Source organism: Haplochromis burtoni, unplaced genomic scaffold (assembly GCF_018398535.1).
Source record: "Haplochromis burtoni strain Fernald_Lab_line unplaced genomic scaffold, NCSU_Asbu1 Contig_21, whole genome shotgun sequence".
NCBI classification, from domain to species: domain Eukaryota; kingdom Metazoa; phylum Chordata; class Actinopteri; order Cichliformes; family Cichlidae; genus Haplochromis; species Haplochromis burtoni.
Window position 1 is genome coordinate 2,946,594 of NW_024582382.1, and position 20,885 is coordinate 2,967,478.

The 20,885-nt window shown below is 41.1% G+C and overlaps 3 protein-coding genes across 6 annotated transcripts in view; 2 read left to right on the forward strand and 1 right to left on the reverse strand.

The window, feature by feature from the left end:
* Positions 1-972: 972 nt before the first annotated feature.
* On the forward strand, positions 973-8,864 carry mgrn1b (mahogunin, ring finger 1b). 2 transcript variants are annotated; one of them, XM_005920232.3, is made up of 17 exons: positions 973-1,339; positions 2,016-2,134; positions 2,260-2,348; positions 2,448-2,594; positions 3,206-3,323; positions 3,447-3,513; positions 4,118-4,161; positions 4,259-4,306; positions 4,705-4,773; positions 4,857-5,016; positions 5,120-5,229; positions 5,362-5,576; positions 5,958-6,069; positions 6,148-6,193; positions 6,280-6,384; positions 6,749-6,794; positions 7,049-8,864. In XM_005920232.3, exons 1-16 carry the CDS (start codon positions 1,252-1,254, stop codon positions 6,787-6,789), a joined length of 1,578 nt encoding a protein of 525 aa, XP_005920294.1. In that variant the 5' UTR covers positions 973-1,251; the 3' UTR covers positions 6,790-6,794; positions 7,049-8,864. The 2 variants fall into 2 exon arrangements, with proteins under 2 accessions (XP_005920294.1, XP_005920293.1); XM_005920231.3 differs by lacking the exon at positions 6,749-6,794.
* A 2,731-nt stretch (positions 8,865-11,595) lies between these two features.
* On the forward strand, positions 11,596-13,252 carry aanat2 (arylalkylamine N-acetyltransferase 2). The gene is made up of 3 exons (XM_005920227.3): positions 11,596-11,930; positions 12,089-12,243; positions 12,343-13,252. The coding sequence occupies exons 1-3, from the start codon at positions 11,762-11,764 to the stop codon at positions 12,646-12,648; spliced, it is 630 nt and encodes a 209-aa protein (XP_005920289.1). The 5' UTR covers positions 11,596-11,761; the 3' UTR covers positions 12,649-13,252.
* Positions 13,119-20,885, reverse strand: part of rhbdf1a (rhomboid 5 homolog 1a (Drosophila)) — a 29,503-nt gene continuing 21,736 nt past the window's right edge. For all 3 annotated transcript variants that reach the window (XM_005920229.3, XM_005920228.2, XM_005920230.3), the window contains 15 exons: positions 20,100-20,313; positions 19,580-19,786; positions 19,308-19,430; positions 19,077-19,240; positions 18,520-18,768; positions 18,309-18,420; positions 18,132-18,206; positions 17,835-17,996; positions 17,643-17,743; positions 17,489-17,552; positions 16,879-16,973; positions 16,709-16,784; positions 16,409-16,509; positions 14,233-14,386; positions 13,119-14,109 (listed from right to left, as the gene is read on the reverse strand). In XM_005920229.3, the coding sequence (XP_005920291.1) occupies positions 13,690-14,109; positions 14,233-14,386; positions 16,409-16,509; positions 16,709-16,784; positions 16,879-16,973; positions 17,489-17,552; positions 17,643-17,743; positions 17,835-17,996; positions 18,132-18,206; positions 18,309-18,420; positions 18,520-18,768; positions 19,077-19,240; positions 19,308-19,430; positions 19,580-19,786; positions 20,100-20,313 (2,317 nt within the window). In that variant the 3' untranslated portion in view covers positions 13,119-13,689. The remainder of the gene's footprint in view (positions 14,110-14,232; positions 14,387-16,408; positions 16,510-16,708; positions 16,785-16,878; positions 16,974-17,488; positions 17,553-17,642; positions 17,744-17,834; positions 17,997-18,131; positions 18,207-18,308; positions 18,421-18,519; positions 18,769-19,076; positions 19,241-19,307; positions 19,431-19,579; positions 19,787-20,099; positions 20,314-20,885) is intronic.

Consider the following 20,885-nt stretch of genomic DNA (forward strand, 5'->3'; position numbering starts at 1 on the left):
TCCACACTCGAGTTTTTACTTCAACCACTGCTCGAGCTGTGTTCCTCTTGGCCTGTCGGTACCTATCAGCTGCCTCTGAAGTCCCACAGGCTAACAAAGCCCAATAAGACTCCTCCTTCAGCCTGATGGTTCCCTGTTTCCCTGCAGCTTCAGTGCAGCAGTTTTAGCAATGGAGGCCCAACCACCAGACGTTTGCCCCTCGCTGGGCCTGACTCCAGGGTCCCGAGAGGGTAACCAGTAACCCTATCCCAGGCAGGAACAGTTCCCTTGATCTTCTGCTTATAGGGGTTTTTGAATCCCTCTTTGGTCCCTCACCCAGGATCACTTTGGAGACCCTGCCAGGGGACAAAAAGCCCCCAACAACACACTGTGCTGCCATGTTATAAAGAAAAAGTTAAATAAAACACTTTTGATGGGAGAGATTTTTAAGCTGACAAGAGTGGTGACAATCAGTGAGCAGCATTATGCCTTGTCATCGTTTATAAATTTTTTCTAAAGCACACATGGGAAAATTATACAAGGAGCTAGAGGCCTGGGACTGGTAAAGGGCGACCAAAATTTTTATAAAAGATAAACGAACCAACCCCACAAAAAATCATAACTATGCTAAGGAATCTCAAGATTTCTTCAGTGAGTCTGTATTGAAAATTCCCTTCATCAGTGACCTAGGAAGTGCTACATATCAGTCAACTGGCAAGCTGTAGACTAATTTAAGTGCAACTACTCTGATAGACTTTTTTATGTAATCTGTAACCATGCAATGCAGTTTGTTGCTCCTTTCTAACTTTATAGAAATCAGTATGACCCTCTGGGAAGCATCAACCCTAGGTCAAACATTTCCTACACGTAGTTCATACAGCGTTGAATTTGCTGGATTGGAGCTGACGCCCGTGCTCTGACACCTTCCCTTCGTTACTAAATTAGCTCCGTGTGGACCTCCGGGCAGTCCCTATACACAGAGCGAACGCTCCGGAACGCTCGGCGACAGCCAATCAGCGTGTCTCCCTGCTTTGTTAGCTCTCCTCTGGCAAAACAACAGCTCGTTTCGATTTGTTTTCCTTTTCGCCGCGTAGCCACCAAAAAACAGAGCGAGTAAAATGTTAGAATAAATAAAGCGTGTATTTGTGTTTGGTGTTATTATCGTTTTGGTGTTAGTCTAGACTGAAGGCAGAGGAAGTTGGAACTGCCGACGCATCGTTCGCTGCTAGCTAACTGGAGCTAATATCGAGCGACCCAACAGAGAAAGCAGAGATGGGGTCCATCCTGAGTCGTAGAATCGCTGGTGTTGAAGACATCGATATTCAAGCCAACTCGGCTTACCGATTTCCACCGAAATCTGGTAAATGATCGTCAATGTCTCCGATGAAATCATATTCGTCATAAACACCCATCTTCCTAACTAGTGCGGTCTAAATGCGCTTTCTGCTAATGACCGTCAGCCGCGCAGACAAATAATGATTGTAAACATATGTGATTGCGATTTATTTTTTTTTACCAATAGACGGTAACTTAATAAAACATTTTTGTCAGATTTACAGTATTTTCGGTGTGTCGGACATTGCTGCCACCGAGGATAAAGCACGATGGCTGTTTATTAGGCTATTACAGACAGACAGTCTTGATGTTCATCAGGATGATCATGAGTAGATGGACTTTTAAGAACTGGGGAATCATAGATGTTGACGTAGTGACCCTCTATGTCATCAAATGTTTCTCACCCTTTAAAGCAATAACCTTTAAACCACAGTTTGATAGCATGTAGATCTTTTCACATTGTAAAAACAATGTGAAGATGGGTATATAAACTAGTTTAGCCACCATTTTATTGCTTGCCAAACTAGTTTTCTTAGCATTAACTGAATAATGGAAGTATTTTAAATTTGACAAATAGCTGAAAAGAATCAAAATTAAAGCTTCAAGGTTGCTGTGCTGCTTTTTCCGAAATGACTGCACTATTAAACATGAGTGCATCCAATCTGTTCATCGCTTTTTCTTTTAAAATATCTCACCTTCAGGGAATTATTTTGCCAGCCACTTTTTCATGGGAGGAGAAAAATTTGACACGCCACATCCAGAGGGATACCTTTTTGGGGAAAACATGGACCTGAATTTTCTTGGAAATAGGCCAGTGCAGGTGAAAACTGTTGTTTATTTAACCTGCTGTTTAGCACTGTATTTTCAACAGCAGTTTGACATTTCTTATCAATAAAATGGTCAGTAGAACTATTTCAATAATTTCAAATCCTTCTATTTCACTAGTTTCCATATGTAACACCTGCACCCCATGAGCCTGTGAAAACCCTGAGGAGTCTGGTGAACATCAGGAAGGATTCTTTGCGTTTGGTCAGGTAGTGATATAAAGGCACTATCACAATGAAACATCACCATAACAGTTTTAATGAAGCCAGTCACATTGGCCTAAGCCTTGTCAAATGTCTGGATTGTAGGTATAAAGATGACTCTGACACACTGGCGGAGGACGGCGGGAAACCAAAGGTCCAGTATGGTGTGGAGTTCACTTTTGATGCTGATGCTCGAGTGGCTATCACCCTCTACTGCCAGGCATTTGAGGAGTTCTCCAATGGCATGGCAGTGTAAGGATTTAATCTTACAATTAATACAATCAAATCATCATCTGGTTTTTTACTTATTAAATAAAAATCCATGCCGTGTGTGAAGTAAACAAAGATGGGGCACATGCATCTGCCTATGGGAGGATCAGTTGTACCATTCACACAGACTGATACTGCTCTGACACAGCGCCTTCATGTTAATGTGAAGCAGTAACAACAAGAAACATTTAAATGCTGTTTTATGGGTGTGAGATTGAGCTCCAGAGCACAAAGTCTAGAATAGATGCAATGGGTCCTTAGCAACCACCAGTCACCATGGATACCAGATAAGACTCAGACAAAGACGAAAGTGATAGTCTGAAGTTGCCGTCTTATGAAACAAACAAGATGATCCATAAAATGACGGCGGCTGCTGCTGTTGTGCTTGGTTTTCTATTTTCTTTAGTTTGATTTTATTTAAAAAGTGTACTGAATTTCTTAATACATATAAGTGTTAGTTCACATTGAGTCTTCATTGCTGATGTCTGTATAAGTGCAGCAGCAAAAAGTTTCCAGGTTGTACTGGAATATTTCTTCCCTTTTCTGTCATTTCCAAAGTCAACTTTGATAGTTTTGCTGTCTTCTACATGTAGGTACAGCCCAAAGGATCCGTCGATGGCCTCTGAAACTGTGCATTACAAGCGGGGGGTGAGCCAGCAGTTCTCCATGCCATCTTTTAAAATAGATTTCAGCGAATGGAAAGAAGAAGATGTAAGCATTTGCAGTAGTTAATGCATTTTGTAATCAGTTTAATTTAGCACATAAAAAAGCATTGCATCACCACGTTTGATTTGATATATGTCTTCTATTTATGTGTAACTGTCTCCTTTAAAGCTGAATTTCGACCTCGACCGAGGAGTGTTTCCCATGGTGATCCAAGCTGTGGTTGATGAAGGGGACGGTAAGTCACTGGAGCTGCACAGGACTAATACCAATATTGAGTCTGTTAAAAAGGGGACTGTTGAACTTTTTCTTACATTTTGTCTTTAATATATGCTACAGTTGTAGATGTTTACAGCAAACATGGCCAAAGTTTTAGATAATTTGGTCAGTACAGGTAATTCTTGTGAGCCAAAAGTTTAGGCATTTAGGTGCTCTAAGTGTTTGGTTTCTGACTCTTTTCTCTGCTCTTGCTTCTATATGATATCAGAGGAAGCAGATCTCCCTTATATAGTCATCTCAGGCAAACAGTTTTTCTCTTGTGAAAACAGGAGAGCCACCCCCATGAACTTTCTTTTTGGGATGAGCAGCCAATCAGAGGAAGGTTAGAAGGGAGGGTGACCTTCAAGAAAGAAAAGCTAAACTGCCTTGTTTAAGATAAAAATAATTATTTTGAACTCTGAGTCATGCAAAGCTACTATAGTGGAGTCAAAAAAATAAAATTAAAAAGCTGGAAATCATCTCTCAATGGGCTCCTTTTTAACATTTGAAAGTAATGGACTACGATCACAGTTTAATTGTTACCTCAACATTTGTAATAATCTTGATGTTTTGTTTTTTTCAAGATTGTCTTGGACATGCCCATGTGCTTTTGGCAGCATTTGAAAGAGTATGTATATGTTAAAAAACAATAAATAATTTTAACATGTAGAGAGCATGTTTACTATTTATATGAGCTAAAACATGTCTTGTCCCCCCCCCCCCAGCATGTTGATGGGAGTTTCTCAGTGAAACCTCTGAAGCAGAAGCAAATTGTAAGTTTATAAAGGTTTTTATTTCAGTCTTGTTTTATTATAAGTTATTGAAGTTTAGAGTAAAGTCATATTTGAGCCGTTAGTTATTTATCCAGCCCATGTGTGGCATGTTTCTATCAAAGAGCAGGTGAAAGGTGGATGTTTCAGCCTGTGAAAGCATGTGAGCAGATGTGTGCCAATCTCTAAAGTAGACTTGATTGTAAACCTGCGCTTTAGACTCTGAATGTATTTATTTATTCTACATTTGAGCGACAAGCACTACTTTAATGTTATTAAGTATACATAACAGATTTACAGTCATTTGTAGTGAATGGGTTTTCTTTCAAACTTTTAAGAATATGTGGATATTTTTTTTATAAAATCTAAATGTTGAATTTCATTTTTTACTTTTTTCTCAGGTGGACCGTGTAAGCTACCTCTTGCAGGAGATTTATGGAATCGAGAACAAAAACAACCAAGAAACTAAGGTTGGAACTGCTAACTGAGAAGAATCACGATGTTGGAAAAAGTTGGCTGTGATTGATTTGTAAGCCTTTTTGTTCTTCTTTAGCCATCTGATGATGAGAACAGTGACAACAGCAACGAGTGCGTCGTCTGTTTGTCTGACCTGCGAGACACGCTTATCCTGCCCTGCAGACACCTTTGTCTCTGCAACTCCTGTGCGGACACTCTGCGGTACCAGGCCAACAACTGCCCCATCTGCAGGCTGCGTAAGAAGTGTTACTTTCTTAAAAAAAGAAAAGTTGTGTCATGCTATATGAGCAGGTTTAGATTCAATCAATGAATTCATTAATGAATGTATCTGCTTTCCAGCCTTCAGAGCCTTGCTTCAGATCAGAGCTGTAAGGAAAAAGCCTGGAGCTCTTTCTCCCGTGTCCTTTAGTCCAGTTCTGGCTCAGACTATGGACCACGATGAGCACTCAGTAAGATATACGTTTTTAACCAGCTGTGCATCTTACCTAACTGCATTAACTGTAAAAAAAAATTTTGAAATCTTTATTATAATATTAAGATCAACAATAAATCCACTTTTCTCTTTCACTGACTTTTTGCAGGGCACAGACTCAGTTCCTCCTGGCTTCGAGCCCATCTCACTGTTAGAGGCCCTGAATGGTTTGCGCTCGGTGTCTCCTGCCATCCCATCAGCCCCCCTCTATGACGACATCAATTTCTCTGGGGGTCTGGGAGGGGACAACAGACAGTTAAGCTCTCCAGAGCATTTAAGCGATGGAAGTCTGCAGAAAGGCAAAGTCAGCAAGTCACCTGACAGGTAATCTAAGACATAAAATCTTTACTGCAAGTAATCTGGTTTAGGTAGGAAATTGGATAGCATGTAATAGTGTCAAACATCATTTCCCATGAGACTCTGCCAGTAATCAGATTTACCCCTTTATCCATTTCCTGTAAAGAGCTGTGTTTTTAGTTAATCTTTATGCCTCCAGCAAATTTTCTTTTTTAGAGGAAAATTTAGAGCTGACATAATCATGTAAAATGGGCCTGTTAGAGGCTGAAGGCCCAAGGGCTTATCTAAGGGCTAGAATATTTTTGTCAAAGTCAAATTCTGTGCATGAATGTCACCGTGAATAATTAAATTACCACTTCTAGTAGTATAGTTAAGTATTTCTTATTTTTCTGCATTGTTCCCCTCCAGCACCCTGAGGTCTCCATCGTCTCCAATCCAGGAGGAGGATGAAGAGAAGCTGTCGGAGATGTCTGATGCTCAGCCACACACTCTTCTGTCCAGTAGCCCCGCCCCCACAGATGTAAGCTTCTTCTTCACTAACTGACATTAAGCTCTGACACCAGTACAGACAAAAACCTACCTTCCTTTATTCTTCCAGGCCACAGCGACTGAGGACGTGGCAGAATCCCTGTCTCCAGATGAAGGTGAGTTTTCTCCTTTGGTTCTCAGTGAACAGTCAGTGATGTGTTTGAGTGACAGTGATGACATTCTGGACTTTGTTGGTATCCAGAGGACAGGATACATTCTGGAGGAGACATTCTGCAGGACTGCATCAGTGAACACAGTAGCTTGACCAAAACAGAGAGTGACCCACCAGGTGATCTGTCTTTGCCAGGTAAGAGATTTTCCATCTGGGACGAAGAACAAAAAAAAAGCCCTTACAAGGATCCTTTTAATTAAGGAAGAAGTGATAAAAATGAAAGATGTGTCATTTCTTAAACTTTGGACCTGTACTTTCCGATGAAAGCTTAGAGCAAATCAGGTCTTCACAAAGTGAAGACTTGTCACTGTTGACTGGAAGTTAAATATTCTCTCTGGTACTTTAGCTCAGTGTCTTTCTTCTTTAACCCTGGACTTTAAGGCTGCAATTCTGTGTGCTTTGCCTCTAACGTGTGTGCTCTGGTGCTTCTGTGTGTTATCTACCCCCCCTCTTCTGTTCCCTGCCATCTTGTCTCTTTTTACCATCTCACTTTGGCCAGCTCTAGGTCCTGATTCCTGCTCTATTGGTATGGAGGAATAACTGTGGTATGTAGGCTTTCCTGTCTGCTCTGCTTCTCTGTGTATGAGCTCTACTGATGATAATGGTAACATTCACTGCTATCATTCACAGCTAGAAACCTCCCCCCAGCAGTGATATGTTCTGTTATGATCAACAATTAAATGCCTGCAAGGCCAAACTGGTGTAGAACAGTTTGTTCTCCTACTGAAAGTCTGAAAGGAAACTTCACTTTTAACTATGTTTCTTATCTATTGATTGTTTCCCCTTTTTCCAACCCCAGGGTCATCAGAAAGCCTGAAAAGTCAGAGCACAAACTGCTCCAGCCAGCCTCTCCTGTGTCCCACGAGCAGCCTTCATATGGAAGATGAACATCTCATCCACTAACTCCTCCCATCTTTGCTTCAGAGATCATCCAGCTCTTTCATTCCTTTCACCCCCACAGCTCAGTCTTCTGCTTGCGTGATCAGAGCTGACAACAGCCCCGAAAGGAAGTTAACAAGAGTGAGGCAGGACTCTGTTTATTCCATCAGCATCTCTTGACAAAACAAAAGAAATTGGATGGTCGCAAAGATGTTTGTGATGGCTTGTTCTATGACTGAAGTTTAAAAAAAAAGATCAACTCCTCCCAGCTTTTTATTAACTCTCGAATGGTCTTCAGTCGTCGAGTTGTTGTTTAGTACTGTTTATTCCAGAGAAATTTCACTACCTGTCATGGTGATGCTTTTAAGCGCACTTACTTTAAATTAACGCTGTATCAAAGTTTTTGACACTAAATTCTAAAGAATTCATAAATAAGGATTGTGTTTGGAAATCAGTGAAACACTTTAATGACTTGACACTTTAATCGTTTTATTCCTGTCAGGCTGATTTATGGGCTAAAGTTTGTATTACTTGTGTATCCGTGTGGCCATTTGAGGTGATTTTGCTTTCCCAACAAAATCAGTTATAATTCATTCCTCACAACAAAAGTATATAATGACATATGTCTTAAGCTGTCTGCTGTCTAAAACATCAACACATGGTTTTATCATTTCAAACTATATATCTATGTATTACAACTAGAGTCCTGTGTAGTTGCCTTTAAAATTGTACATTTTTTATATATATATATATATATGTTATATAATATATAAAAAAAATATAAATAAAGGAACTACATTCAGTTAACATGCACAATATTTAAGACTTTGATAATCAAAAAGAGCTACAGATTTACATCCTAACAGCTGAACTCAAAGATAGCTAAAGCCTGCTACAAGCATAGATGCTGCACCTACATGTTTGCTGACTTAGTGTGGCACAGTAAGGGTGCTCGTGGTATATGTGGCAACTTTCTACAGTCCCTTTTTTTCTGTGGCAATGCCAGTGTCTGCTTCTGTGATGTAGCTGCAAAAAAAGGGGTCACGTGTTTGTGTGGCTGCAGCGACTATACTTACCTTGGTTGTGTACGTGTAGCACACTGCATATAGATCTATGTGCCTTGAATTAATGTGGCTGCCTGCTTGTTGCAATGGACATTAGTGTTCTTAAAAATGCCACAGTATACAACAGTTTCAGCCCGTAGACAGGATTTTTTTTATGCTGATGTACAGAGCCTTTTTTTCGTATCGCAAACTTCATGCTACTGGAAAAACGTATGTTGTTATTGAGCAATATTCAATTGAACTGTTCATTTACTATGTTTTTGCCATGTGTTGATTATGCATTCAATATTAGTGTTTAGGTTCAAGTGGGTTCTCCTCGTAACAATTGTGTTTTTGAAAGGAAGGCATCCAATGCAATAGATGCAAAGGCAAATGCATCTTAATAATTGGGCTCGCATTTGCATGTGAATTTGTAGATGCTTAAACCTCTGACTCCTTTGAATGCTTTTTTTTTTTAAACTTTTGGTAACGTGCTTATTTTGTCTTTACCCCCTCCTTTTCTGTGCCATTTCAACTTGACACTGTGCCTTCCTGTTCTGACCACTGTTGACCTGGTATCCAGGATAACTCCACACTAAGTGGTATTTGGCTCTCTGTAAAATCAATACCTGTCTCTTCCCGTGTGTGTATAGCAGCATGTGTATAACAATAAAGAAAGAGTCATTACTTCAACTGCAAGTTGTTTGCTGATCATCTCAAGAACACAATTCTATTAAGACAATATTATGCTGTAGAGCTCACAGATTACAGTTTAATGCTGACAAATGTACAAGTTTTTGACAGTAAAACAGTGACATTTGCTACTGTGTAGATGTAGGAAATTAGCCCAGAAGTTTAAGGATTCAGAGTTTTACAAGGCAATTACAAGCATCGTGAAGAAAAGCCCACACGTTTAGTAGTTGATGAAGAACATAAGAGATGTAAAATGATGTTTGCAGTCATCACTCAATATCAATTAAATCTGTCAAGCTTCAGATGAAGATGTTGGTCCTGAAATTGATAAAAACATACAAATCTGTGTTCTTTAAATGTAGACAAATACTTGGTCACACCCAAAAAGGTTCAGTGATAGCACAGTTTCCTATGTTATGCACTGCGTCATGTAAAAGGATGAAAAGCAAAGAAAAATTCAAAGCTATCAAAGTCTGTCTTCTCTTTTTCTTTTTTGCTGTGTGCACAATAGCAAACAGAATACTGGCAAGTCTAGTATCAATAAATATTATGTATATTATCAAATAAAATTTAAAGTGTGCATACTCTGTTTCTGTCATTATGAAGACCAAGCACCTGACACAGGGTTTTAGAATTACACTTAAGCACTCTGCTACTTTGGATTATATCTTTTATTGTGTATAAACATGACAATAAGGAGTCTTCTGTCACTGTGAACACTGCTCTCTACTGGCCACATGGCCAAGGAAACGTGTAGCTTTGGATCACATTTCAGTGTATTTTTCACAGGGAGCGTTGACTGTGAAGAAGGTCTAAGTGAATTCTCTATCCTGAACCTACATATGCATGAATGTGCAAATATATGTATGATAACACACATAGGAGGTTACACCCATATTAAAGTAAACAATTAAATCACCAGAACATCTAAAACATGAAGTCTAGTCTGATATTTAAATAAATGGATATAATGTATCCCAGAAGAATAAATAAATGAACGACAGCTCATTTCAGTAACAATTTTCCACCCGTCTGATGCAAAATGTCTCAGAGCTTTTCTGCAGTCATGATTAGCTGCTGCCCAGCTCAGACAACAACAGCTGTAAGCCAGTTTAAAGTTTAATGAGGATTCGGTTACACAAGCTCGCTTCAAGCTAGCCTGTAAAAACATAATACACTGTAGAAATGTGCATGTGTGCAGTATGTGTGTATCCACACACACACACACACACACACACACGCGCGCGCCCACACATTAGATTAGATCTATGACACTTTGGTCAGTGGGTCAGCGAGGCTAAATTACATAACGTCAGAGTTTAATAAGCTTTCACATGCTTACACCTTTGAGCGTCAGAGGTCCGTTTCCTTTTCTAAATTTGTCTGAATGAGTGAAAGTCAACTCTGTCACTGTTTAACTGTAACAGTGTGTTCAGCACTGAACGATTCCCAGGTCAGAAAAGGTAATGCAATCTCTGGCTGTGTACATGCCTGACATCTGATGATCTGGCTCACATAGATGTTCTTGTATTTGTGATTAGCAGGCTGTCCAGATAACACAGAATAAATGAGATTTACAAAACATCATTACAGCCCAAGGCCAAAGGGAGGAGTGGTATGAAGCAGTAATCCCTAATAATAATGTTCCTTTTTTAATAGTTGAGGCCATTTGGAGAAAGTATTTGTACAGCCAAATAACTGCAGTATAAAATATAAAACTCTTGGGGCCAGAGAAATAAGGCTTTCTTTTTTCAGTCTTAACAAAGGAAAATCCAATGAAAAAGTTTATTAGATGAAGAAGTTTAGGAATGCAATGCATACACATCCACAGAATTTGTGATATAGAGCACTGTGGTTTTATTTCATGACATGAAGTGGTTTGCTGTAGAGTGAACTCAAAGTGTCCTTTGAAATTCTACTGTTGTGCTGACAGCTAAACACGTCTGTGTAAACAGGTTTACCCAAGGCCAGCTGATGCTCGTGCGCTCTCATTTAATTAGCCTGTGCTAAATCTCTTTAAGGCATGAAATCACCCCCACAGCAATCCACATAAAATCTCTCCTCCTTACTCGGTTCAGTCAAATTAGCCCGGACGCCCTTGGTCTCTAAAAACACGAGCATCACCACAACAGTCACACCATGTCCTGCACATCCCCACGCTGAACAAGACAAAACCCAGAGGACATGCAAATGTGCATGTGCCAATATCCATGTGCCCATGAAAACTAGTATCTCAACAACACGCTTTTTTTCATACTGAAGGTTCACAGTTTTACAATTAATCTGCCTGAGTTATTCCATCTGTGCGGGCAGGATATTACCATTACAAAAAGATATTCTAACACAGAGGGAAAAACTAAAAAAAGACTTCTGTAACTACTCTGACACGAGGTTGATTCAAATGTTTATCTCAGTGTTGGAATGATTAAAGCTTTCTGAATACTAATAAGTAAACAATTCTCACTGAACTGCTGCAGCTACAGACTTGTCAATCTCTTAATGTGGCAGTGCAAACCAAATCCAAAGTATAAAGCGCATAAAAAATACAGCAAGAACAATAAAGTCTGCTGTTTAACGTTAGAGGATTTAAAGACTTCGGTGGCACGTGCACAGACAGCTATCCTACTTGGAAGCAGCCACTTAGAGATCAGTTAAAAAAGAGGAGGAGGGAGAGAGAGTGGGGGAGGCGAGAAGGTCAGCATCTTGCCAGCTGAGGTGAGTAAGACTGGACTCAGAGCTGTGGGAAAAGCAGGGCACGGGAGGTTTTGTTTGCAGGGTTTAACTTTATCTGACTGCTACTAAAAGTTCTAGTAGAAAAAGGCTGGAAAAAAGGAGACAGACTCACAGGAGGAACTGTGTGAAATAATCAGAAGCTCCTGTTGTTGCTGTATTGAGGCATGATGACTCAACAGGTCAGTGGCTTACTGTTCTTCAAACCCTTCTTTCAGAAGACACCTGTCAGGGTGGACAGCTCTCTGCAACAGAGGCGGCACACACTCCCAGCCAGCGAGTTCAGGAACCTCACACCACAGGATGCCATCAGTGTGTTCGAGATTGAAAGAGAAGGCAAGTCATTAGGCAAGATCGTTGCATTTCATATAAGCAACATATTAATGTGTAACTTCATCTTAGTGCCATTTACAGAGTTAGTGAGAGCATATTTCTTTCATGCTTTCATTTTCATTCCTCCCACAAACTGACGCACTCTCTAAAATCGTCCCCAGCATTTATATCTGTGTCTGGAGAGTGTCCACTTACTCTGGATGAAGTTCTTAACTTCCTGGGTCAGTGCCCTGAGCTGTCTCTGGGCTGGTTTGAAGAGGGACAGCTGGTAGCTTTCATCATCGGCTCTGGCTGGGACAAGGAGAGGCTTTCACAGGTATTTCACAATTGCCTGATTTTGGTGAAATGACTGTGATTCTGTGGCTCATTCATTTTCTTTTTTCTTTTTTTAATGACATTACTTCTATTTAACCAGGAGGCCATGACTCAGCATGTCCCAGACAGCTCCACTGTGCACATCCATGTGCTGTCTGTGCACCGCCACTGTCGCCAGCAGGGAAAGGGCTCCATCATCTTGTGGCGCTACTTGCAGTACGTGAGCTGCATGCCAGGCCTCCGTCGAGCTCTGCTGATCTGCGAGGATTTCCTCGTGCCCTTCTACCTCAAGGCTGGCTTCAAGGAGATAGGGCCATCAGCCATCACAGTATCTAACATGCACTTCCAAGAGATGGAGTACACTCTATCTGGACAGGCGTACTCACGGCGGAACAGCGACTGCTAGTCCTTCAATCCTTACCCTGCACTCGCCACTCCACTTATTTCTAACATGGACTCTTGTCAAGCACAAAATACTGCAGCAGGAGAAAAGAGGACACGAATATAGCTGGCCTGGGTTCGGTATCCTAATGCGTCCCCTGATCCACTGAACATGGAGTTAAGTTTGTGTTAAGGCCTGAGGGGAACAACAGTGGATTTAGGTGCTCAAGCAACAAAATGAACCTGTTGCTTTTCTCAGTTATCTATTTATCTAGTCTTCTGTCACTTGTACAATAGATTAATAATGTTTTTAATTATTATAGAAGGCAATTACTGTAAACAACATCTCAGTGTAAATACAATTCTATTTTTATAAACCATACAAATCCAAGCTGTAATACAATCCCATAGCTTGTTGCGGTTTTGTTTGAATTCTTATGAGTTTAAATACTTTAAAGCGATCTTCATCATGTGCTCAAGCAGGAGAGGCAGACATTTTCATTTTGTAGATTTTTTTTTACTTTTCTTTTCAAATACATGTGAGTAGACAGGTAGCTAAAACACTACCGTGTTCAAAACAGTAATCACTTCTTGAGAAGCAATAAAAGAAAAAAAAAAAGGAGAGATAACATTCGAGTGCTCAGCATAATGTAACAAAAATATGGCAGTAGTTGGTACATTTATCAACAAGGCACCAAAGGTATCAATATCTGATTTTTGTCCCTGCTTTTGTATGAGGTTGCCTGGATAATAATATTAATAAATCTTTTGCCTGGAGGGTGAATGTACAAAAAAAGGGGAAAGAAAATCTTCATTGTTCCAGCGCTGGCTTTTCTCATTTCTGCAGGACAGCTAGGTGTTTTGGTGAGGTTCACAAGTGCCTTAGCTTTGTTTCACTGGACAGTGAAGGAGTGATGATGAAAATAAGTCCTTATGATGAGTGGTATGGGTATTCATATTGAGTAAAATAACACAAGCATATTATCATAGTCCACATAGAAGAGGGAGACAATCCCCCAGCCAGTCCGTGTCTTTTGACCTGATGCCTTCCTGCAGTGCTCACACTTCAGTGGAGGTGAGCGTTGAGGTCATACTTCTCGCAGAACTTGTCTGTAAAGGGTATGCAGGTGAGCAACTCGCACCATTCACACTTGATTGGGTAGACGTAGAAGAGCACCACGAGGCCTGAAAAGAGTCCAACAAACACCAGCAGGAAGATGATAATCTGGCAGCGTTTGCGGTACAGGTCCATGCGGCCAAAGCTGATGTAGGGTAGGAAGGCGAAGGACAGGAAGAAGCCAGAGATGAAGCCACAAATGTGGGCAAAATTGTCGATCCAGGGCAGCAGCCCAAAGGCAAAGAGGAAGAGCACCACACACAGCAGCTTGGTGAAGGCCCTCCAGGGCTGGGCCAGGATCTGCCAGCTCTGAAACAGCTCCACAAACAGGCAGGCCAGAATCCCAAACTGCGAGCCAGCTGGACCCACCTGAGACAAAGACAGCATCGAGGGACACAGGCTTGAGAAAACACAATGAGCTGTTCAGTCTGTTATATCTGATCAAAATTACTTGTCATTTTGTGAAAGGTATTGTGTCTAGCTGGTGATCACCTCTGCTCTGTAGGGCAGGAAAATGGCTGAAGCTAAGTTGCCAGTGATGCCACTGAGTATGTAAATGATTGAAATGCGCAACCAGCCTGCCAGCTTCTCCAGATCCCTCAGGATGGTCATCTGGAAAGCCACCGACACCAGGCAGTGAAGGATTCTGGGAGGACAGACAATGACAAATAGTTCATATGTGTGACGAGTGTGATGCGCGAGTGAATGTGGGTGAAAAGCCGCACGTGTTGGGAAGATAATCCCTCTGTGTTGAAGAGGCAAGCCCCTCAAGTGCCGAGTGGGAATGACTTTGCTCAACAGCAAAATCAGCCTCCATCTCACTGAAGCTTAATGAGTTCGTGTAGCGAGGGCACTTTGTTTAATTACCCAGGAGAGAGATAAGAGACTGAATAAAGATGAAGCACTGCTCTTCTTAAGGTCAGCTCTTTGTGCTGCCTGACTGACAGGTCTAAACTACACCAAAGAGAAACTGACAGTCTGATATATACTGCGAATAACTGCAAGTAATGAATACGTGGAACACATGGAAAACAGCTGGAGTAACTTTAGCCAACTGCATATGAGGCACTGCTGGTTCATCTGATATCTCTCTAATGATATTGTATTATAATAACATTCTTATATATACACTTTTAAACAGGAATAAAGACAGAGAACAATTAAATCCCCCCAACAATGGAGGGGAGAACAGAGCTTCCCTTGAATTTGTATTGCACAAACGTGCTGGTTTAAAAGAAAAATATGTATAAAAAAAGGAAATTCCTGAATGCAGCAGTTTTATAAGATGCGCTACCAACAGGGTAATGAACCCAGAGCTGCCAAACCAAAGAACATTTGCAGGAGTCAAATGTGGCAACGACAAGTGAAGCGTCAGCAAGAAGAATCAGAAAACCTGTCACTTCTCTGCCTATTCATGCAGCGTGCACTCCTGTCACTATCTGACACGTCAAATATTAAAATGTCAGTTTGGGCAACTGTATTTATATCTAACACATTATTGTGGAATATTTAGTTATTCAGCAAAATAAGGAACATTATTATTTACTAATTGCTTTATAGTTCAGTCGCACATAAGTAAAAATTGCCGGTTGCACGTAGAGCATGCACCACTCTCGCCTACGGGTGACCACTTGCAATTGCAAGGTAAACGAACGCGTCACATGTCAGTTTACAATCTTGTTGTGTTTACTTTACAAAACAGAAATAAACTACCCACGAGTTCTTAATTTTTATGTATTCCAGAGAAGCCATTTGCTAACAAGTGGCATTATGATATTACAGAGGATTTCCTGGAAATTCATCTTCATTTTGCCAAGCACAGGAACTTGGACTGGTAATATTATTACTTACTTTATGTGACTGCATTTGTGCTTCAGTAATAATGAAAGATGCATTAATTTGTGAAGTTTGTTGTGCCAAAAACTCACATAAGTATGAGAAACTTTATGATATTATTATTATATGCATATTATCTTATTTTCTGCACTATTCCAAAAAGTGTAGAGCACAGTTAGCAACCAATAAATATAATATAATTTAAAGAATGAAAAAGTCATCCCTGCAGTACTCAGGTGCCTACATAATCAACTAGCCAACACTATTTCAACACTTCTTAACTGGCATATTCTCCCATTCAGTGTGTATTTTTTTTTAATAAACAAACAGGAACCAACCACATATAATTCATTGTCTGTAAAGGCACTATTTGTCCTCACCTCCTTTTGTTGTCTTCTATTACCCATCTATTCATCTTTCATATATGTGTTGAGGATGCCTCTGTATTTGATTTGTTGTGATACGAGGACATATTGATACCAAGAGCTAATTTCCTTGTGTGTGGCAAACATCTTGGGCGGATAAACCTGCCTGATTCAGATCTTTTAATAATTTCTGTCTTCGCTGCTTGGTGCTAACACAGACCCTGACGTGGACCATTTCCACTGTCTGATAAGAAGAACTGTGTTAATTGTCCCTCTGGTTGGTGAAATTAGTTATTATTATTATTATTTTCTTTTTGTTTAATCCAGCTCATGTTAGAAGTTGTCTTGAAACAATAACTAAACACCACAAAACCTGTTAAAACTTTCCAACTATTACTTTTATTAGTACTTGATTCTTTTGCCAGGTAGAAAGCTGAATGAGCAGCTACTGCCAGCGACTGACTCACCCAGCATGTAGGAAGAGTGAGAGCCAGAGCCTGTAAAACTGATCTGGGACCTCAGGGTTGAGGAAAGGCAACAGTCCACACACATCGTCCATGCAGTGCACCTAAAGAAAGGGCAGAACACGGTGTCGTGACATAATAACATCACACAGTCATAATGAAAACCCAAAACAAGGAATGGAAAAACTGGAAAGAAAGGCAGACACCTACACAGTTCCTTAAACATTAAACCCCCCCCCACATCTTTCTAATCAGTACTAAGTGTTTTTTTTTCTTTCTTCTGTATTAAACAGAGTTGCTTACTTGAGAGCAAAGAGTAGCCTCCTCATGAAAGTAGCCCTTCATGAAGTCACAATATTCCCGGGATGTAATTTCACACCTTGAAGAAAGCAAACGGCATGTGTTAAGCAAGTGAATCAAGTGGTTATTCATCCAGTGTGCAATTTATTTGGAATAAATGTTTCTCTCCTCACCTCCCTTTGGTTCCAATGCAGCAGGGTCGGCCTGTGATGGTACAGTCTATATGAGGCAGGTTGGTATGGTTCCCTGTGTTGTACCTGGTACAAACCTAAAAGCCAGGGGAAAAGGGAACAACAGTCAATTTATCCTGATTATATCCAAGGCAAAAATTTTAAAATAAAACAGAATGAATTCTGTAGTGTAAATTTTTTTTTTACAACTCAGCAAGCATTTTTTATACTGAGAATAGTATAAAAGTAGCAGGGAGAAAGATGATAACATTGCTAAATTGCAAATGATCAAAACTTTCTGTGTTTTGAGGTATAACATAAATATTAGAAGGGTGTCAGGATTTACCAGTCGTAGCAATAAAGGTGAGATTTAAAAAACTCTTTTAATGCATTTAATCGATCCTTAGTAGTGGAACAGTGGGTGGTTGATCTGCAGCGCTGAGGGTACCAGCTCCTCGAGAAAACCGGCACAAACACAGGGACAACATGCAAACGCCACACAGGAGGGCCTAGCTCTAGATTCAAATCCTGGACTCTCTTGAGAAAAATCACAATCTGATTTATCCTTCTTCTGTTTGGGCCTCAAAACCAAGCGGCGTTTCAGCATACTCACTGGCCACTTGGTGATGTCATCGGGCCATTCATGAGGTGACACTGAGGCTGGCTCTAGACATATCCTGGAAGCACAGAAGGTATAGCAGTACAGTGTCGTTATCATTAAATAAACACTGCAAGCTTCAACCACTGAAACTACTAGCGCGCCTTACCTGGGATCCTGATGGCACACTGAACCGTACTGTCTGTCTTTACCATTTAACTTGGGAGTGCTGGGATGCCCCGGCCATTTCACCCACACAGCCAGAGTACTCTGAAAACAAGAAATCAACATTGCCCACGGCTTCTCTTTGATGCAGAGCTGCAAATGTCAAGGATCCCAAAATAAAGGGTTGTTTACCGACCGAGCATTCCTCCTCTGAGGTTTGGACGCAGCCTGAGCGATCGTTGCGCACACAGCAGGCAGAGTTTCTTTCGATGTCCCTCTTTTCCCTGATGAGATCATGCACTTGCTGGTCTTGGCGCATGCATGGAGAGTATTTGGCCCCCAAGTGGATCAGGGCTTCCTAAAAATGAATGGATAGAGGTATAACGGAAAAAATTTAATAATTTGCTGACATTTATGCATGAACTCTAAGATTTAAAAAAATAACAAATTACAAACAAACAAAAAAAAAAACACATAATCAAAGACAGCTTACCGAACTGGGCCCAATCCAAAAGTTCTCCTGCTGTACAAACTTGACATTTTCATACACACCTTTGTTTCTTAAAACCTGAATTATCACACACAAAAAAAGAAAGGTTACACATTATTGAAAGATGAAAATTGCCAAGGCGTCAATGCACATACATCCCCCATCTGAGCCTGGACTCACAGAATCAACCGTCTCATGCTGGGAGAAGCCTGGAGGTGCAAAACCATAGATGGACACAGCCAAGATAGTGATGAGCAAATGGACAAAGGTGATCCAGTATGTAAAAAAAGGCCTAGAAGAGACAAAGAACATGTTTAATAAGCAGCAGCTACACATCCATCAACATCACACACTGTGGGGTAGAACTGCTCATTAGTGAGAAGTTTTGTACCTGTGGTCATCCATATCCTCTATTTGTCTCTTGACGTAGCTGTCAATGCGCTTGCGGTAGGTGCGGTTTGTGAGTTTCCCCACCATGCCCAAGCCATAAGGCCGTTTCTCTCGGGCAAAAAGCTTCTTGACAGGAATAACAATGCGCTGCCCACGCCGCTGTCCGTGAACACTCACGACCTCCTGCCGCAAGGGCACCTTTGGTGGTCCAGTTCCTTCTTTGGCTTTACGCCACCCTCGCTCCAGAGGTCTGAAATAAAAGGGAGACGTATGTCCTCATCAGATAGTGCATTGTCTTTTAGAACAAATTTCCAACTTGCGATAATGTCAGATAACATCACCAACCAGAATCACAAACCTACACTGGTTGCCTGTCAGTTTATATATTGCTTTTTATATTGTCTATTATATTTTGATTTTTGGAAACACTGATCTAAACTAACACTACTGTCTGACTCATATCTTTTGCACTTTTCATGAGAAAACTGCTTTCCAGGAATGAAGATTCATGTTAAAATTATCAGCACAGCCTCACTGACAAACCCTGTGGCAACTCACAGCATGAGATGACTTCTTTCCAGCTCCGTCTTATCTAGGGCGCTGCCTGTCAGCTCCGTCTCATCCTTCTTGCTGCTGGGCTCGGCCTCCTTCACGGCCGCCTCAGACGGTGACTCAAAGACTTCGTCTGCGTATGTGGACAACTCCTCGTGCATCAGAATATCCTACAAAGAAGACGCGATTAGGGGCTTTGAAACATGAACAAGAATATTGTTATTTGTCTCGTCTTACTCTAGCAAAGAAGGATGTGTCCAATTCATCAGGAAAGTCAACCACATCTTCCTCCATGAAGCTTGCGGGGGTGAAGCTTCGTCTTTGAGCCCGTCTTAGAGTGCTCTCCCGTAATGAGCGCCCCTGAGAAATATCATCAAAATCAGTGAACCAGCACAAATAGAGCCCACATGCAAAAGTGTTTTACTCTTTATTGTACAGTATTAATGCTAATTTTTATAAAGACTGAATGTATTTAAATGTAATCTGTTTACTGGATCCCTCCCTCCCACCTTGACCAGTGCCGCTGCAGCCCTGAAACTCATCTTTGCCACAGACTCCCTCTTACGTCGGCGAGGCAGCCGATTGAGACCTGAGCGGGAGCTGGTGAAGGAGCAAAGCGAAGCAGCTCCAGGGGTGATGGGGGTCTGGGGCACGCTGTAACCATCCACCTCCTCCACCATGCGGAATGCTCTTCCTCGCGCCAGTGGGTCCACAATCTGGAGATCAGTGGATCAACAAGTTAGGCAGATCTCACAAGAATGTTTTACCTCAGATATTAGATACATGTTTTTAAAAAAAAAGTTCCCCTCTTTAATTAAGGCCATAAATACCTGTGTTTTCTCATTTTTTTCATCAAAATTACACATTTATTTGCAATCACAAACAAAATAAACAGTGTGACACCTGCTAGATAAGTTTTTATTGCACTTACACAGTAATGTCTTTTGAGCAGTGTTATTTTCATGTCCTCTCTGCTAAATTAGATCAGTTTGGTTTTTTTAAACATGTAGTGTCAAAGTGTCCCTTTACCTTTTGCATGCCATGTTGTGAGGAGGGGACATAGAGAGGAGGTGGAGTCTCAGTGCTGGTCAAGGAGATGTTGTCCTGGCTGGGCAGGTCCATCTCTCGGATCACCTGTGGTTTTAGCTTTCCATAGCGCAGGCTGCAGTGGCGCAAACTTTTCCTCTGCCATCTCTGAGTGGCATCTCCGTCCTTACTGACTCCAAACCAGTCCGCCGTTCCCCTTAAAACCACAAACACCAACTTTTCAGCTTCATTTCCCGCAGAGATATTAAATTCACCTACCTTTCTAAAGAAAGACAGAGTGAGAGAACCTTGCAATATATAGAGGAGTTGGTCGGCAAACATGCAAGGCACTGATAAGACAACACCTCCCACGGTGTAAAAAAGGTGCCCTAGATAGTCTAAGTAATGGGCACAGGAGAAGGAACAAGTCTAGGCATGTACTGCGTATGTCCAGATACACTGGGAAAGTCACACATTTACACACTCCAAATATTTATGCGCAGTGTTGTCACGCACTTTTAGGAACTAGTTGAGTTTTGAGGCGCCAAATAAAATACAACATACTAAGCTTTCCTAATCTTACTGACACCAGCAGACAGCAAATCCCATTAAACACACAATAAGGATGCTTTTTAAGTTTTATTTGTGTCCCACTCTGCACACCGGCACATTCTAGTAACCCTTGATGTATACACATGCAATCATGTTGTTTAAGTTGGAGCCTAATAAGTACCAGAGCAAACAATGTTACAGCTCCCCGAGGCCAGGAAGTGGAAGTGGAAACATTCT

Bases quoted from the DNA above. Each gene is read 5' to 3' on its own strand.
- aanat2 (XM_005920227.3), top strand. From the start codon at position 11,762: ATGATGACTCAACAGGTCAGTGGCTTACTGTTCTTCAAACCCTTCTTT. The intron at 11,931-12,088 runs GCAAGTCATTAG...AATCGTCCCCAG, and splicing joins GTTCGAGATTGAAAGAGAAG to CATTTATATCTGTGTCTGGA. The intron at 12,244-12,342 runs GTATTTCACAAT...CTATTTAACCAG, and splicing joins ACAAGGAGAGGCTTTCACAG to GAGGCCATGACTCAGCATGT.
- mgrn1b (XM_005920231.3), top strand. From the start codon at position 1,252: ATGGGGTCCATCCTGAGTCGTAGAATCGCTGGTGTTGAAGACATCGAT. The intron at 6,070-6,147 runs GTAAGCTTCTTC...TTATTCTTCCAG, and splicing joins GTAGCCCCGCCCCCACAGAT to GCCACAGCGACTGAGGACGT. The intron at 6,194-6,279 runs GTGAGTTTTCTC...GTTGGTATCCAG, and splicing joins ATCCCTGTCTCCAGATGAAG to AGGACAGGATACATTCTGGA.